This window comes from Saccostrea cucullata, unplaced genomic scaffold, assembly GCF_032062105.1.
Source record: "Saccostrea cucullata isolate Sc308-1 unplaced genomic scaffold, CSIRO_AGI_Scuc_v1 ctg13319, whole genome shotgun sequence".
Classification (NCBI taxonomy): Eukaryota; Metazoa; Mollusca; class Bivalvia; order Ostreida; family Ostreidae; genus Saccostrea; species Saccostrea cuccullata.
In genome coordinates, this window is record NW_026920521.1 from 1 (window position 1) to 17,347 (window position 17,347).

The following is a 17,347-nucleotide window of genomic DNA, read 5'->3' on the forward strand; positions in this document are numbered from 1 at the left end:
TCAAGGTCACTTAAAAAAAAAACTCAATAATTTGTGTCCAGTCCACATCTTTCTTTTTGTATAAACTTCACAAGTTCCCATATTACAAAGATTGCTTATGACCTAAAGGCATGTCATGACCTTGACAAAAGGTCACATGTGCAAGTTCAAGGTCTCTGAAAAGATGTTAATAATTCATATATATTCCTCATGAAAGAACTTGAATCTACTACTTCACAAAACGATTGCTCATGAGGATGTGTCATGACCTTGATCATTTGTGCAAATCCAAGGTCACTCAAAATGTACACAGCAATACTGGTATTAGTGACTTGGCACAACTGAAAAACCCTTTTGACAGTTCTTATTATATATGCAATTTTATCCAGTTTTATTTATGGAAAATATATTTATGTTTTTAGGGGAAAAGAGTTCAGAAATTCTTTTGATAAACTGGGCAATTTGACCTGCCTTTTCCCTGATGTGCCTCATTTAGCCCTTACTGCCACAGCTACCAAATCAGACATTGCAAGGCTTTCTGAAGTATTACAATACCGAGACACACAGTTTGTTATTGCAAATCCAGACAGGCCAAACATCTACCTCGAGATCCGAAGCCGTCTGCCAAACATTCGTAAATTTGAAAAATTTGACAACATTCTGGCTGAGATAGTATCAGAACTCAGTGACAAGCTTGACAGATATCCTGTTACCATTGCCTATTGCAACAATTTGGAGGCCATAGGGTATGCATATGTGTACACAGAACAGAAGCTTGGACCCAGGGCCTACATACCACAGGAAGGAGTTCCAGAGAATCGTATTTTTGGGCAATATCATAAAGACTACTCTGAGAAAATGAAGTTGCAAATTGTCTCCGAGCTTTCTAAACCACAGCCTAAACTACGACTAGTCTTCGCCAGTGTAGCCTTGGGAATGGGATTGAATGCCCCTTCAATCTCACAGATCATTCACTTCCGTCCCCCAACCACCTTAGAAAAGTACTTCCAAGAAGTAGGTCGAGCTGGACGATCTGGACAGAGTGCCAAGGCAATCATGTTCTTTAACAAAAATGATGTGGCAAGCAATCGTAAAGGTATGGATCCTAGCATCAAAGAATATGTTAACACAGAGGGGTGTTTACGGAAGTATCTCATGAAATACTTTGGATTTGAAACTGTCCTGTACAGCGGAATGCCTGAACTGTGCTGCTCAAATTGTAGAAAAATTCAGGGATCATAAAGTACATGTACTTCATACCTTGTAGATCTATAGTGTAAAGTAAAGTTGTGATGCTTTGATGTACTTCATACCTTGTAGATCTATAGTGTACACCTGTTGTAGAGTAATGATGTTTTTTTTATATGATCATACTTAAAATTTCTGAAGAACAGATTCTAAAAAAATCATTAAAAAAACATGAAAGTAACAACATATATTAAAAGAAGATAATTTCACTTGCATATTTTATTTATTTGTCCAATCTGTATAAAATGATAGAAAAAAATTAACAAGTATGAATTTGTATTCAAGTATTCAAGATATTTATTAAATTAAGTATTGCGGGCCACCGGCCCAAATTACATTCATATTTTACAGTGTTAAATTTACAATTTCAGATCAGGCTTACCAGGTATACATTACGGAAACATATAAAGTTTGCTTATAAATTATCAAGTATTAAATTCTCAATGAACTTTTCCCTCTCTTTAAAAGCTAAAAAGTAAAATTTTGCAATATCATTTAACACTGCATCATTTCCATATATAAACATATTCACAGTGTTTTTATAAAATTGTAGGTGTTTCAAAATATTACATTTTACTCTAATATCCATATATAATTCACAATTTTCTACAAAGTGCTTTTCATTTTCAATACATTTTTTATTTGCTATTTGACAGAAGAGACAAAACCTATCTTCTCTAGGAATACCTTAAATCGATCAAGTTCATTTTCCAAACAATGAATAGAGATTCTTAATTTACAAATTGATTCTCTGAAAGATACATAATTTATGACATCTAGATACCTTTCCGGTTCAAAAAGAATTTTGAATTTACAAAAAAAAAATCCAGTTTACTATAAGAGCTCAATGAGGAGTGCCATTCCTGCATATAGTTATCCTGAACTCTATGTACAAGATTTTAAAAATAATACATTATCCCCTACACCTTGATAAATCCATACATAGTGGAATCCATATCTAAATAACATTGACTTCACTTCGGATGCCCAGTTACCTCTAATTCTACTGGCATTATTTAACTGAAGTAAAAATAAGTAACATCTTCTTGAATATCTATCATCTTCCATACAAAGTATCTTTAACCAATATGAAATAAATTACTGTACCATAAGAGGATATCTCCCTAGTTCTCCTAGTACAACTATTTCAGGTGTATTGTTCTTAAGTCTTAAAACTCTTCTACAAACTTTGTATGTATATAGATTCAAAATTCAAAATAGATTCAAAAAGCGAAAATTGGACAGATTGTAACTACCAGGGTATAAGTAAATGAATAAATATGATGGTCAACAGACTCTTGACATTGAATATCAACTGTGGTTCTTGAGGAGGAGATGAAAATGCAAAAATTTTATGATGATGACGACAGACAACTTTTGATCAGAAAAGTTCAATTGAACCTGAACCAGGCTCATGTGAGCTAATAATGGTGAATTGAAAGAGTTGTTCAAGAAAAAACTAGAAATGTGTCCATAGGACATGAATGCCCAGCAGAGGATATATTAGTATCCTAAGGAAGTCTGGTAGGGTCCATCCCTAGATGCATCATCCATGCAAATTTGGTTCAGGTAAGGCTTATAGTAAAAATGTAGGTCAGATCCAGCATCCGAAGCAAGTCTGGTAGTGTTCATCCCTAGATGCATCATCCTTGCAAGTTTGTATCAACATATGAAGTTTGATGACCTATAAGGCCCATGGGCCTCTTGTTATGTGAGCTATCTGCATTTTGACTACAAATGTCACTGTCCATCATCCTCATTATCTCCCTCCAATTCCTCTTCCTCCAAATCAGAGATTGGTATCCCAAGTTTGAGGCGATCCACCGTCGTTAAAATACTAAGTTTGAACATATTCTTGTCAAACTTAAACGGTGTTTCACTGACCTTGTTTGATTTTGAAAGTACCCTGCCTGGAACATAACTCCATATGTTCATCTTTTTTAAGGCATTTACCAATGTAATGAGATCGGTTCTGTCGTCTCTCTTTTTATGCGTAGTTCCTCCCTCCTTTATTTTCAGTGCTCTATCGAAGTTGGTTGAAATATCACTAATAACAGGGGCTGCCTTTGAGATGGTAACGATGGCGTGCTCAGTCTTATTAGCACCTAATCCGCGTATGAGATCTTTTAATATCCTAACTTCATTTTCCTTTTGCATGTCAGCTGCTTTGTTTTTTCCTTTGCCTCCTTTCGGGTTTACGTATGATGACAAGCGGATGCGCATAGAAAGTCTTGGCGAAAGCATGACTTCGGTCTTGAGAATGTAGTCAATACACTCGACAAAGTATTTGGAGAGGGCACTGTGGCTATAAAAGAAAGGAATCATCATTTTTAACAGCATATTTGTACGATATATGTCTCCTTCCTTCATAGTGTCCTTGAAGTTCAGTACGACATAATACCACTGAATAAAGTTGTGCACATAGTTCTTCAAGTCATCCAAAGGAGCTCTAGTCTGCATTACTGTCATGTTGATCACTCCAAATTCAGTCGGTAAGCATAATCTCCAGCCAGATTTTGTACAGATGTTCTCTTTCGGAGCTGAGAAGACATAACTTCTGTTATTTACACACAATGGAAATGTTATAGTATTTCCCTCAATTTTCCCAGTGACGTTCACTTTCTGTCCTGTAGCTGGAAATGATACCTCTAACTCCACTGTCTTGACATTCACTGTACCTTCCTGCAATAGAAATTGCTCTGAATATTATTGCCAGTACTTCATTAATAACACTGAAAGAAGTAGCAAAACTATAAAAACTGGAAGAAGGACTACATACATCAAGCTGGAAGGGAACTAAACTACAGTCAAGTATCTCCTCCATAAGAGCATCAAAAACTTCCTCTTTTGGTTTGTTCTGTAAGTATTTCATGTTGTTTTTCAGCAATGGATGCTTAGGACTGTCCTCTATGTTTTCCATCTTGAAAATTTTCATAGCAAGAACTAGAAGGTAGGCTTTACCTATCAAGAGGACAAACTCTTCATGTGCCTGAAATATGCAATCAAATAAAAGAATTAAAAAATTATCAATTGATTTTCAATTAAACTGAAGTAAAAATGCAATAAGGATGCAATGTGAATGCATTACTAATATACCAATTACAGCTTACTTACTAACCTCAAACCGGCTTTTCACTTGGCCATTAACATTTGTTCTTTGGATAAGCATTTTCATATTAGCTAAAGTTGCAGCGTCTCGGCCACCATCCTTTGAGTAAAATCTTTTGAATAACTTCTGGAAAATAGAAAGATTACTAATTTCATAAATATTACGTAACTTTTCATGAAGTGTAGAGGAATATGATTGACAACCTTAAGGAACATTTGATTTTTTTTTTTGACATGGTTGTTTTTCTTGCAGTAAAAATCTTCCAAAATTACAGTAAACATGTTACCATTAACAACATGTAATATTCATTTTGTCTACAATTGTATATAACATTTAAAAAGCTAAGTATTTTAATTACACTGATAATGGCTAATTCAAAATTATTTTAATGCAACCAACCTCCAGAAAATCCATCAAGGTGTGAAACATCTCCATTATTATGGGATGGAGATGCTCTAATCTTTCTGTTTGATTATAGCATCCTCTTCTCAAGTTTTTAGCACTTTGAAGATTACATCTGGTCATCTGATCGCCGCCAACAACTATTTTTAATTTCTCCAGATCCCCACCTGTAATATGTAATGCATTCAGGGCTATAACTCATGCAAATTTATTAAGTCTGAATTACTGTTACTTGCCAATGATATGTCATTAAAATTTTAAAACAAATATAACACATGCTGAATTGCTGATTGTCATATCATAATAAACATATCAGCAGACAGGGTTATTGGTGATCTGTATTTCTAGAATTTATCATGATAATATTTATACATTGTGATCATAATATTACTTACAAAAATTAAACAAACTTTTATTTCTTACATGTAGTACATGTATAATGAAATACCTCTTCCAGCTTTAGTATAGATGGTGTTCACATGTTTCTCTAACTCATTCATAATCTGAATGCACTGGTCGTGATACATTTCATTTTTTAACTGCAAAGGAAGCCAAAAAATTTTAGACCTCTCACACATCACTTTCTCCATATCATGAGGTATATGTGTTGGTATGATGGCATTCATCCATTCCAGTCCTTTAATACTTTGTGCCAATTCTCTACCTATCAAATACTTAAGAGACTTTCTGTACATGGTCATTTCATCTGCAGATGGAATAAACACTTGCACATTAACATTGTTGGGATCTCCCAATGGTGCTGCATCTTCAAGATGATCTAAACGCACACGATCAAATGTTAAATCAGAGGCAAAATAGTGCAAGTCTCGGTTCTTATTGTTCATTCTGATGTCGTTTGTTTTCACATACAAGTCTAAGTTATCACCATTAATTTTTCCATCCATTCCATTGGCACAATTCCTGACAATTTGGTCAAAACTGTAATCCGAAAAGTTTTCCAGCAAGTGTCTTTTGGACTCATGTGACAATGTAACATGAACTTGATTCAATCTCTGGAGCAGCTACAGAAAAACACAAAAATTTATATATATCATTACCAATGATCATAAGGATATATTGAAAGCCAAATATATTTGTACTGAATAAAATTAAAAGAGTGAAGTTTTAAGACATTTGGTTTCATGGTTTGCTAAGTTTGAAAATAATTTCTAAAGCAATGAATTAAGAATATACATGTAATTGTTACAAAAAAATTATAGTTACATATAAATATATTTATATATACATACTTGACTGCTTATTTGACATCAATTTCCAGCATGATGTGGCTGTATTTTAATAACTTGTGATGTAAATACTGAAAGGAACACTGTAAACATAACAAAAAAAAAAGAATTGAAAATAAAAGGTAAATTAACAAAATTAAGGATCATCTATACACTCACCATGCTCACTAGTGTTAATGAAATGGGATATTTGTTATCCTATAAATAGGTAGCATGTACAATACTTCGAATTTACATTCAAATAAATAAAGTTAACCATGAAATAGTCAATAGTTAATTCTGCTGTTTGCAATGGAAACAGAGGAATGTCCTTTGACACTCTGTAATGTTTAAAGATGAATCAATTTGTATCAAAACAAAATATTTTGAAATTTTTTTAGCAAATATGGATTTTAACATTTTCCATTGTTACTATGTGCTGCTTTAATGTATAGTGAATAGAAGATTCTTTAGTGTCAAATAAAAGGTATTGTGGTTCCTCTAGTGAAACTTCATTTATTTTTTCATCCTTGGAGATGAATATATAATTATTGTGCACTTTCGGAGGTGACAACTGGTTGAAGACAAATATTATTTAAATGCACAGGTCATATAGATATAAAACCACATACCACTTGTTTGACATCATGTTAGTATAAATGAAAAATAATCTGAATGCAAAAATGAAAATAAAATTCAAATCAATGTCATTAAACAATACCTTATTGTCTGCATGATACTGTATGGCAAGGGCTGTGTAGATTCTTTGTACTGCAGAAATCTTTTTGTTTCTAGCATGCAGGATCATGCCGTAGATGGTGCCAATCATTACAACTTTGTTCTCATCACAAATATATTGCCCTAGACAGGTCGCCAACACATCCAACAGAAGAGGACAGCTACACTTCAACTCAATTACAGCTTTAGCAAAGCAATTATCATTCATCAGAACTTCTGGATTTCGTTGCCATAACACACTGGCCCCAGGATGACACAGTTTTTTCAATTGTGTGTCCAATTTCACTAGTTCATCAGATAAAGTGTATGAATTAATTGCAGATATGGACGTGAGAAGATCATCATTGTCTTTGGTCTCTGAGTCTTCGGTGTTCGTACAGTAGTCATGATCTGGCTTAACCTTTGAATCACAAGAAGTACGGGCGTCTTCAACTCCTCCTAGGGATCTTGTGTATCCATGATCAAATAAACGGTCTGGAAAGCATGGAGAAGGTAAAGTTTGGTTTTCAGGTTCATCAATGAATGACATCAAACATTTACGAGCTTTAGAATCTTTGCTAGAAGATGTGTTTTCAACAGTGCTTTTGCTCAACTTCAGTCTTTTCAACTTTTCAACAGAATTTAGTAAATTTTCTACCACAGTGTTCTTCTTCAATGCAGATGGTGGTGTTTTGGAAAGTCTTTTAGTACGTTCCATTGACTCAATCTGTTGCTTGTAAGTTATTAAGGCATCTTTTTTAAAAGCTAATGCACTAGAGCATTTCTTGAAACAGGTCTCACATATTTTCAAACCAGCCATCATTGAGTTTTTCTGAAGTTTTATTCCTAAAATCACAAAAAATGTTTTCAGGATGGTTTACATCATACAAAACAGATAATGGACATCAATATAATATTGGGAGTGCAAAACATTCTGGATTCTTGTGATGGACCTGATTAATCATGCAGTCTCACACATTTACCCTATTCTACTTTTTTAATAAAATACATACATACATGCATGCAATGTATGTTTACATTAACTACATACAACTTACTGTCCATGAGGTCATCCATCTATACTGTATTGAGTTAATATAATAATTAAAAAAGGAAATTACCTAAGAAGGCCTCAACTGTTTCCAGATATTTTTCATTGATAGCCTTATTCTGAGTGAAGGAGTGTAACCTCCTGGTTGATGAGGCACAGAGCAAACAGGAACTCAATGGGACCAGTTTTTGAGGAGTTCCTGATTCCATAATGATCACTATCAATGACTATGTTGAGTGGTCACAAACAAGGGAGTTTTCATCAAATAACCCCTGAAAAAATACTTCTACATTTACCTTCTGTTAGGGAACAGACAAAACGGTTAACCTTTTAAAATAATAATCAATACTTTTCAACAAACTAGACGAAAATAACTTATTTTAACAAATAAAACAATCTGATTTACTTTGTTTACCATTTGTTTACACTATAACATACTTTACACAAAAGGAACCACGCATTGACACAACTAAATGTTACGCCTCTAGTGGCATATACTTATTGTTATGATAGGTTCCGAGTTAAATCATTTGAATTAACTTATTTTAAATAGTACTAACCATTATCTTTCGGTCTATGATAATTCACCCTCAATCGAGTCAATTCGAACCACATGTTTCCAACCATTTTTAAAACGAGGTTGAAAGTAGTCCTTAATGGATGCCATCGTATTACGTCCGAGGTTATTGTCGAGTGCGCGAGACATCCGAGTAGTTCCGAGTTATTGTCGAGTGCGCGAGACATCCGAGTAGTTCCGAGTGAAACAAAATCGGAATCATTCAAACATTGATTGCAGAGACGATGTCATTGAAGGTATGTCTCAAGAGTCTTAGTCCTGAAATAGAAATTTATGAAAACCACAAATGATTAAATGTATTTTAAGCTAGAAGTCATCACTGGGAACAGAAATACATAACGGAACATACTAAAGACCTGATATGCTAAACAGGTCCGGCACAATCTCTTGATTAAGCTATGATATAGCTTTATTAAGCTATTCAGAATAGCTTGATTAAGCTATTTTCTCAGATTTTTTTCTCAAATGTGTTATTTTTTCAACATGTGCAAAAAGTCGCACCTAGGTGCAGTGGAAATTTTAAACTTTGTTCTCTCTGAATACAATGCATGTAAAAATCACTCACCAAATTGCGTCTCCTTGAGAGACTTTGTTCTCAAAGTTTTAAAAGTTTTGGGGCTATTGATGAGTTATTTCTTGAATGAAATTATAAAGGAGGCCAGTTATGGCCAACAGGATAATTGATTAGTAACAGTTCAGCACAATGAGAAGCAATCATACTTACCCACGCCTCACCGCACACACAGTTACTCAAACAATGGAAATTCATATTTTGCTTAAAGTATTCAACAGCAGCAATTTAAGAACTTTCTATGATTTAGGTTGTATTTTTGATAGTCCATAGTACATATATGAATATAGTCAAATACTTGCGACTTTTTGTCTATTTCTTTCAAAAAACGTTTTTGTGAAAAACTGCATATAAATAGCTTTATCAAGTTATTTTGAATAGCTTAATAAAGCTATATAGCTTTTTAAAGCTATATAGCTTAATCAAGAGATTGTGCTGGACCTACTAAGGCCATATAAAATTAATCTTTAGATTCTCATCCCCGCCCGCCCCTCTCAAAGTGTCCCGCCCCGGTGTATTTTATATTGATTTTTGGGTGTTAATAAAAGTATTTTCATGTATTTTTATTCAGCAAGAATTTGGGTCAAAGTTTAAGAGTTATCTCCCGTCTGTATTAAAAGTCGCGTGTCGCTATTTATAGCAAAAGAGCCATGTGAAGAATGGAGAAAAATCGGCAATAAAAGCAGTTTAAATATGTAAGGAAAAGATAATTTGTCAATATAGAGAAGACAGAGAAGAAAAAATAGCATAAACACATCTAGATACCATTACTGGCAGGAGCAAGTATTTAGAGAGATTGTAACTAAGTAAAAATAGATGAGGAAAATGACACCTAGTCAAGTTATATATAACGATCTCCAGCTGTGTGTGATTTTGCTTTGAAAAAAAAAAACCCAACAATGTCGCAGACAGACTTTAGAGAAGGCCTAGATTTTTCAGTAGAATAATTATTAGAACATTTATATAGATTTTGCAAAATAAGAAATCAAGCACACACAATTTATTGGTATCCCCACCTCATTTTGTTCAGGGTGTGCCGTATAATGTTGTACTTGATAATTTCTTAATCAACAATAAATATTCAATTTTTAAAGCAAGAATTTTCTTTAAATATTTAAAAGAATATGAAAAGAATTAAATCTATTCAAATTTGTATTAATAACATAATGAAAAAAAAATGAGTACGAGGCGTCCATGTTTTGTTGATCCTTATAATTTAAAAATTGTAAAAAATAAAAAATAAAATCCGCCCACCCGCCCCAATTTTTTAGCAAATTAGGATGAGAATCTAAAGATTAATTTTACCTGGCCTAAAGACCCGATATTTGACCTGATGAAAAAATATTTCATAAATTATCAATTTAAACATTACATTTCATATTTCTGGGGCAAAAATATTAATGATTGTAGCTAATACTATTCTAAAATACACTTTCAGTTAATAATAATTAGATTTTTTTTTGTAATTAGCCTGGCCCTATAAATATATATTATTATAACAGTATCTTGATCCGAAGGGTCGTATCATGTACGTCAAGTTGACAAGCGCGGATCATCGGATCTAACAAGACGCAAAGTGTCGAGTTTGATCTGATGATCCACGCCTGTCAATGAGACATGATATGGCTCTTCGGATCAAGTTACTGTTATAATGATAAATTTATTATATACTCCTTTATAACTAGCAAAATATAGCAAAAGAAAACTTTAGAGATCAATTGTATAGCATTTATCCATAAAACAAAGCATAATAACAAGGGGCTTTTTAACGCACAAGAAAAATAACGTCATGCTTTTGCGTACTACGTCATCAGTTTCAGAGAGTGGTGATATGGATTCAGAAAACCACAGTGTGGTGAACCGGAAAGTCGGATCATGACATCACATGATTGCGTTAATTCTACAGTAAAATTGAGTGATAAACGTTAGGTATATAATAATGCTATATATCTAGCCCTATACTATCTGACTATATACTGCTATATGGGCTCTAAATAGATCATATCCCTACCGTATTTTATATAGAAGTGTACCTTTGTCAAGATTAGCAGAATGAGGCAGCTGTGCCAGCTATACAAAAATATATCTGTGTTGCCAAGATACACTGCATGTATTAACTATTATCTTTCTCTTATATTATACATTGTATTACAGTATTGTATTATTTTTTTATTTGACAGATACTGTGTATTCATGGATACAGGTAATACCTCTATTGAACAAATATAGATAAAAGGCTATTATCTTATTGCCAGATTTATGACTAGAGCAAAATGAACAGATGATGATAATTTTAAATTCTCTTGTCTAGCTGGTTAATATGTTGATGGTACGACCATAAGGGCGGACACAGATATACTTATTCAGTTTTAATTTTATTAGATGGGGTACCTCAATCTGCACATGAAATTTGGTGCGTGTACACTCTGACGTCACATGACGTCGAATTAAAATTATATAAATCAAAGTGAGTTAGTATTTTTTATTGAATTTTTCTTGTTATTCTGCATTCTGGGTCCAGAAGTTACAGTGGAAAAAATTTCGTTTGGCCGCTTTGCTGTAATTGACTCTAATCTTTGTATCTATACATGTAGACAGACTTCTCAACCCAACACCTTCTCCTGTAACACCTGACACAGCCCTGACTTGTCAGCCTAGGATTATTGATACCTCAACCCATATAAAAGATGCTAACCCATGCAAAATTTTATGACAAACTTGTCTGTCCTTGAATTTTTATAAACAAGTGTACATGAAGGCATGTACAAAATTTTTTTCAGTGAAAATACTTTGAAAAACTAGAGGAACTGTGAGCGATGAGCTCACTAAATCATACCCCCCGCCTCCCATATGGTTTTAACTGGTGAAAAAGTCCATGTTTTCCTGTGGCCGGGAAACCCAAAATATGTGTCGGATCAAAAAGTAAAATAGGAGGTGCACAATTGCAATATGTAATAAAGATTCTGTGAAAGTTTCATCAAATTTCATTCAGTGGTATGAGAGGAGTTGCGGATAAGAGATGGGTACCCCAAAGCGTAACAGACGGACGGACGGACGGACGGACGGACGGAAATACCGATTACTATATACCCTCCCGCTTTTCAAGCGGGGGGTATAAAAAACATCTATTAACAATTTTAAAATACTTATTTTAAGTCTTATGCTTTGGGAATGAGCAATCCTGCCTTAAGCTTTTGCCAAGTTGCCTCATACATGTATGAGCTGACCTGTCTCCAGGGCAGAGGTGTCATTGGTTCAATAGTACTAAATGTATATAGGACCAAGGTTCCTGACATTCATGTGTATCAGATGATGGATAAATTAGTTCTTGTGCATGCAAATTAAGTGATTAAAGCATTTAGTGTCAGCTCTGTATGTACAATTATGTAAGATATTACCGTATAATCCCTATTAACAGCCCCTGCCCCTATAAGTGCCCCCTTAGGTCTTTTTCAATTGTCGGGAAATATTAGGGCCCCTTGTACAATGATTAAAAGCAACAAGAATGCTATCAAAACTAGAGGTACTGTGAGCAATGAGCTCACTAAATGATACCCCCCGCCTCCCATAATGTCCATGTTTTGCTATGTGTAAAGAGGAATAACTCGTATCAAATGTTATTGAGAAGCTGCTATATGTGACGTCATAGGTAAGAATATAATGGCAGTGTCCATGTTTTGCTATGGGAAACCTAATTGAAATACATGCCAAATAAAAAAGTAAAATAGGAGGTGCACAATGCCAACAAGTAATAAAGATTCTGTGAAAGTTTCATTAAATTTCACTCAGTAGTATAAGAGGAGTTGCGGATAAGAGATGGGTACCTCAAAGCATAACAGACGGATGGAAGGATGGACAGACGGACATAACGATTACTATATACCCTCCCACTTTTCAAGCGGGGGATATGAAAATTAAGAAAGTGAAAATGAAACGTGTCTATTATCCTATTTCATAGTGGAAAATGAATAATTTAATTAGCATAATTTGGGTTGATTATCTTCACTTTAAGTAAAGTTAGACATTAATTTAGTGGTTCCTTGTATTTATTATACCCCCCGCTTGAAAAGTGGGAGGGTATATAGTAATCGGGATTTCCGTCCGTCCGTCTGTCCGTCCGTCTGTTACGCTTTATCTCTTATCCGCAACTCCTATTATACTACTGAGTGAAATTTAATGAAACTTTCACAGAATCTGTGTTACATATTGCCATTGTGCACCTCCTATTTTACTTTTTTATTCAACACATATTTTAGGTTTCCCATAGCAAAACATGGACATTTCCATTATATGTTTACCTATGACATCACATATAGAAGCTTCTGGATAACATTTGATAGGAAGAGTTATTCCTTTTTACATATTACTGTAAAATAATATATAGCAACATGTGGACATCATGGGAGGCGGGGGGTATCATTTAGTGAGCTCATTGCTCACTCTAGCTTATTTTTCAAGAGATTTCTTGAAGTTAAAATTAGACATTAAATATCATTAAGAGAATACCAAAATAACAGCCCCCTTTTTTGCAATTTTCTAAGTGGTTAATAGGGATTATACGGTATAGGAAATGCATTTGAAGCTCTTAAACTGACTCTCATGGAGTAAAATGTTGCAAAGATTGTCCCAGTAGAGACAAATTATTCTAACTATAGAAATTAATTAATTGAATATACATGTTTTATAGCTAAAAATTGTATATATTTTAATATGATACACGATACAAACTTTTTAAACAAATCTTGAATCTTTATTAAGTCATATATGTTTATCATGTTTATAGAAGTATATATTAAAATTAAATTTTCATTCAGAATAATGGGATTTTAATTGATAAAAAAATTGTATATGATCAATCAATTAGGATGCATAGTGGCTTGGAGATAAAATTTTGAACATTGAAGAGAGATAATTAAGATTTCTTTATATTTTAGAAATTTATCACTTACATGTACAACAAAAATAGTTCCAAAATATACTGTAAAATCACATATTTTCATGGGGTCAAATTATCAAGGTTTTAGGAAAAAACATTGGTTTGTGGGGATTTGATTTTAATTTATGATTGGAAAATGTTTAGTAGTAATGCCTTTGAAATTTTACATTTCATGATGGTCATAAATTTGTGGGTCTATCTATACCTCAAAAACAACAACAAAAAATTAAACCCTCACGAAATTTATAGTGCATGATTTCACAGTACCTAAAGTATCTATTTGTTTTTTTTTAGACAGAATGACCAAACATTCAGAGAACGGACAGGTGCATTTAGAAAAATTATAAAGAAATTTTCAGATCCAGGTAAATAAAATATGGATATTATTTGTATTATCCAAAAGAAAAAAAATAGGATGATCAGGAATCATAAAAATAATCAAGTACTTAAACTAACAAATCGTAAAGTAGATTATTAAACCTCTAATGTTATACATATATCATCATCTATCAGTTCATCAGTTTATGCCCCCTTTCAAAGACGGGAGCTAGGGCATATTGCTTTGCTGCTGTCTGTTGGTCTGTCTGTGGGTACACCATCAGTTTCCATTCATTTTCACATTGCACATATTGAAATAAAATTTGGTACACAGATTTTTTTAATAAGAATATCCAGGCCAAGTATTATTTTGGTATGATTCAGCCATTTTGGACAGAGTTATGCCCCTTGGAATTAGAAAAATTCTAATTATTTGCAGTTTCATTTTCTTTGCAGAGGTTTCTTTTATTGAAGTGAAATTTAGTATACAGAATTATCATAAGAATATCTTGGTCAAGTTTTGTTTTGGGTATGATCAATCCATTTTGGACAGAGTTATGCCCCTTGGACTTAGAAAAAATTCCAAGCCTTTGGGGGAGGAGGTAACTGCTGTTTTGCTCTATGCTTCTGTTGAACTTTTACATTGTATTATACAAATGAGACCATTTAAAAGGCCATTGAACATCTAGTTAAGGTCTTCCGTCTTCACGGAAGACCTTATAGTGATTCTATTGTTTCTTATTATTATTAAGGTCTTTCGACTTCCTTCGGAAGACGTTATTGTTTTCCGTCGGTTTCCTGTTATTATTATTATTCTTTTTTTCATAGTTATGGCGATATCTCAGCTGTGACTGTACGGATTTCGAAGATTTTTACAGAAAAGATGCATCATGTTAATATCTCCAGACGTATTTTTCTTTTTTTCAAAATTTCCTTCCATTCGCGATTTATGGGGAAATTTGTATTTTTTAAATGGATTTTTGTACCCTTCTTTTCTCGAAAACGGCTAAAGATATGGCATTGAAACTCGTGGACATGAAAGAGCATCACATGTAGATGTGCCGAACGTCCTTCATTTTTTGTCGTTCCTACTTCCGGTCGCAAACGGAAGTGAATTCAAAAAGTCTCATTTTTCAACTTTTTTGTTTTTCAATATTTTTCTTTCAGATTTACAGGGTTTATAGAGCGTCTTCAACGATATCTATATATGTTTTCATTTTTTTCATGCGTGCGTTTATTGCAAAGATATGACCGAACCAAACTTTGTCTTACTGTCGGGGGTTCGAATCCCGCTCGGGGCTTTCCCCAAATTTTTTCTTTGTTTTTGTCTTTTTTCAGTTGCAAATTACTTTTCACTCTTTTATAACATGTGTGGAAGATTTTGCCGATTTTTAAAAGCTATATTTGGAGACATTTTGTGAAATAATTGGAACAATCACGATCTGTGTTGAGAAACTACTCTTAATGAACGTAAACGAAAAAAATACATTATGAAATCTATTTCGTGGGATGACGCAGCATAGAACGCAAAAGAGAAGTCGGTCGGAAGACCTGCTTGTTGCACCAGCAACAAGAACGCATCTAGTTATTAAGGTCTTCCGTCTCCAACGGAAGACCTTCTTGTTATTCTTCGGTTTCTTTTTCCCTATTATTAAGGTCTTCCGTCTCCAACGGAAGACCTTCTTGTTATTCTTCGGTTTCTTTTTCCCTATTATTATTATTAGGGTCTTCCGTCTCCAACGGAAGACCCTTCTATTATTCTATTGTTTCTTTTTCACTATTATTATTATTATTATTTTTTTTCGTCCTAATTTTGTGCAGACGATTTCTCAGAGATGCGTGGACAGATTTCTTTGAAATTTTCAGAGATGATGTATCATGATCTAAACTTGATCCATTTTTTTTAATTTTTGAAAAATCACTTCCGGTCGGAAGTTATCGATCTTTAAACGAATTTTTAGTGACCATTTTGTCGACACAAAAACTCAAAAACGACAAAAGCTAGAATGTTGTCGTTTTCAGGACTAATAGATGACATGTTGTAGTTTTGCACCTATACTTTCAAATTTTCGTCAGTGCTTCCGGTCGATACCGGAAGCGAATTTAAAAAACCGCAATTTTTCAACTTTTTTGTTTTCCAATATTTTTCTTTGATATTAGATAACTTAAAAGTGACTCTTTTGTGAATGCGAAATATGTAATTTGTTTTTGAATCGAAAAAGGCAATCTCGAGATTTTCGTATTTAAAAATTTGAAGCGGTGTTTTCAATGGCCTAATGGTTAGCGCGTCGGATTGTCACGCGGGCGACCCTGGTTCGCTCCCCCGAATGTCCGATTTTTTTTTTATCACTTTTTCTGCAAGATTTTTCGTTTTTAAATTCAGAATCGGACGGAAGACCCCTCGTTGCTCGCAACGAGGTCGTATCTAGTTATTATTATTATTATTCTTACCGATTTTGTGCACGCGATTTCTCGTAAACTACTGGACCGATTCTCATGAAACTTTAACATATGATAGGTACTGATCTGAACCTTATTGGAAATTTTTTTCGTCAATGACGTTACTTCCGGTCGTGAGATATGGACAATTTTCTGATTTTAAAATGCAATTTTGTCTTGATTTAGTAGCGAAAACTGCTTTAGATATGAACTGAAGATTAATTGGAGATGATAGTTCATGACTTATAGCGTTGCAGAATCGCCTTTTCGTGCGACGTCAATACTTCCGGTCGAAACCGGAAGCGAATTTAAAAAACGTAATTTTTCAACTTTTCTTTTTTAATATTTTTGTTTTGGAATTGAATAGAGACCCTTTTGCAGAAGCCAAATATGAAATTTGTTTGAAAATCGAAAAAGCCAATCTCGAGATATTTGCATTTGAAAACGCGAAGCGGCGATCTCGATGGCCGAATGGTTAGCGCGTTGGATTGTCACGCGGGCGACCCGGGTTCGATCCCCCGTGTGTCTAAAAAATTTTATCATTTTTTCTGCTCGATTTTTCGATTTTTATTAATTTTAGACCATTTGCAACAACATATTTTCAACTTTTAAGGATATCTTACGTAATAAGGGGTCACAAGGGGCCAGAATGCTAAATCTTTGACGCTTCATATCTTGAAAAGAGGGAATATTTTGATAAGCAATATTGAACAAAAGATGGTCAGAATAATATTCTAAACAATATGCATACTTTGAATTTTTGTAAAATGGCCC

The 17,347-nt window shown here is 33.8% G+C and overlaps 3 protein-coding genes and 1 long non-coding RNA gene across 5 annotated transcripts; 2 read left to right on the top strand and 2 right to left on the bottom strand.

Moving 5' to 3' along the window:
- Positions 1–401: 401 nt before the first annotated feature.
- LOC134250253 (bifunctional 3'-5' exonuclease/ATP-dependent helicase WRN-like) lies at positions 402–1,221 on the top strand (the record flags this gene model as incomplete). Its single annotated transcript, XM_062732609.1, has 1 exon — positions 402–1,221. A coding segment is annotated over one exon (820 nt), but the record flags the coding sequence as incomplete, so codon positions are not given.
- Positions 1,222–1,498: 277 nt separating this feature from the next.
- On the bottom strand, positions 1,499–5,643 carry LOC134250228 (uncharacterized). The gene is made up of 5 exons (XM_062732582.1): positions 5,187–5,643; positions 4,736–4,905; positions 4,346–4,462; positions 4,007–4,216; positions 1,499–3,909 (listed from the first exon to the last, which is right to left on the bottom strand). The coding sequence occupies exons 1-5, from the start codon at positions 5,641–5,643 to the stop codon at positions 2,968–2,970; spliced, it is 1,896 nt and encodes a 631-aa protein (XP_062588566.1). The 3' UTR covers positions 1,499–2,967.
- On the bottom strand, positions 5,638–8,403 carry LOC134250234 (uncharacterized). 2 transcript variants are annotated; one of them, XM_062732600.1, is made up of 5 exons: positions 8,293–8,403; positions 7,803–8,004; positions 6,686–7,527; positions 5,989–6,068; positions 5,638–5,760 (listed from the first exon to the last, which is right to left on the bottom strand). In XM_062732600.1, exons 2-4 carry the CDS (start codon positions 7,939–7,941, stop codon positions 5,997–5,999), a joined length of 1,053 nt encoding a protein of 350 aa, XP_062588584.1. In that variant the 5' UTR covers positions 7,942–8,004; positions 8,293–8,403; the 3' UTR covers positions 5,638–5,760; positions 5,989–5,996. The 2 variants fall into 2 exon arrangements, with proteins under 2 accessions (XP_062588584.1, XP_062588578.1); XM_062732594.1 differs by having other exon boundaries at positions 8,289–8,403.
- Positions 8,404–8,486: 83 nt separating this feature from the next.
- On the top strand, positions 8,487–14,181 carry LOC134250220 (uncharacterized). Its single transcript, XR_009988445.1, has 3 exons — positions 8,487–8,545; positions 11,061–11,083; positions 14,111–14,181. It is a non-coding gene; the product is annotated as an uncharacterized LOC134250220 (long non-coding RNA).
- The last annotated feature ends 3,166 nt before the right edge of the window (positions 14,182–17,347 follow it).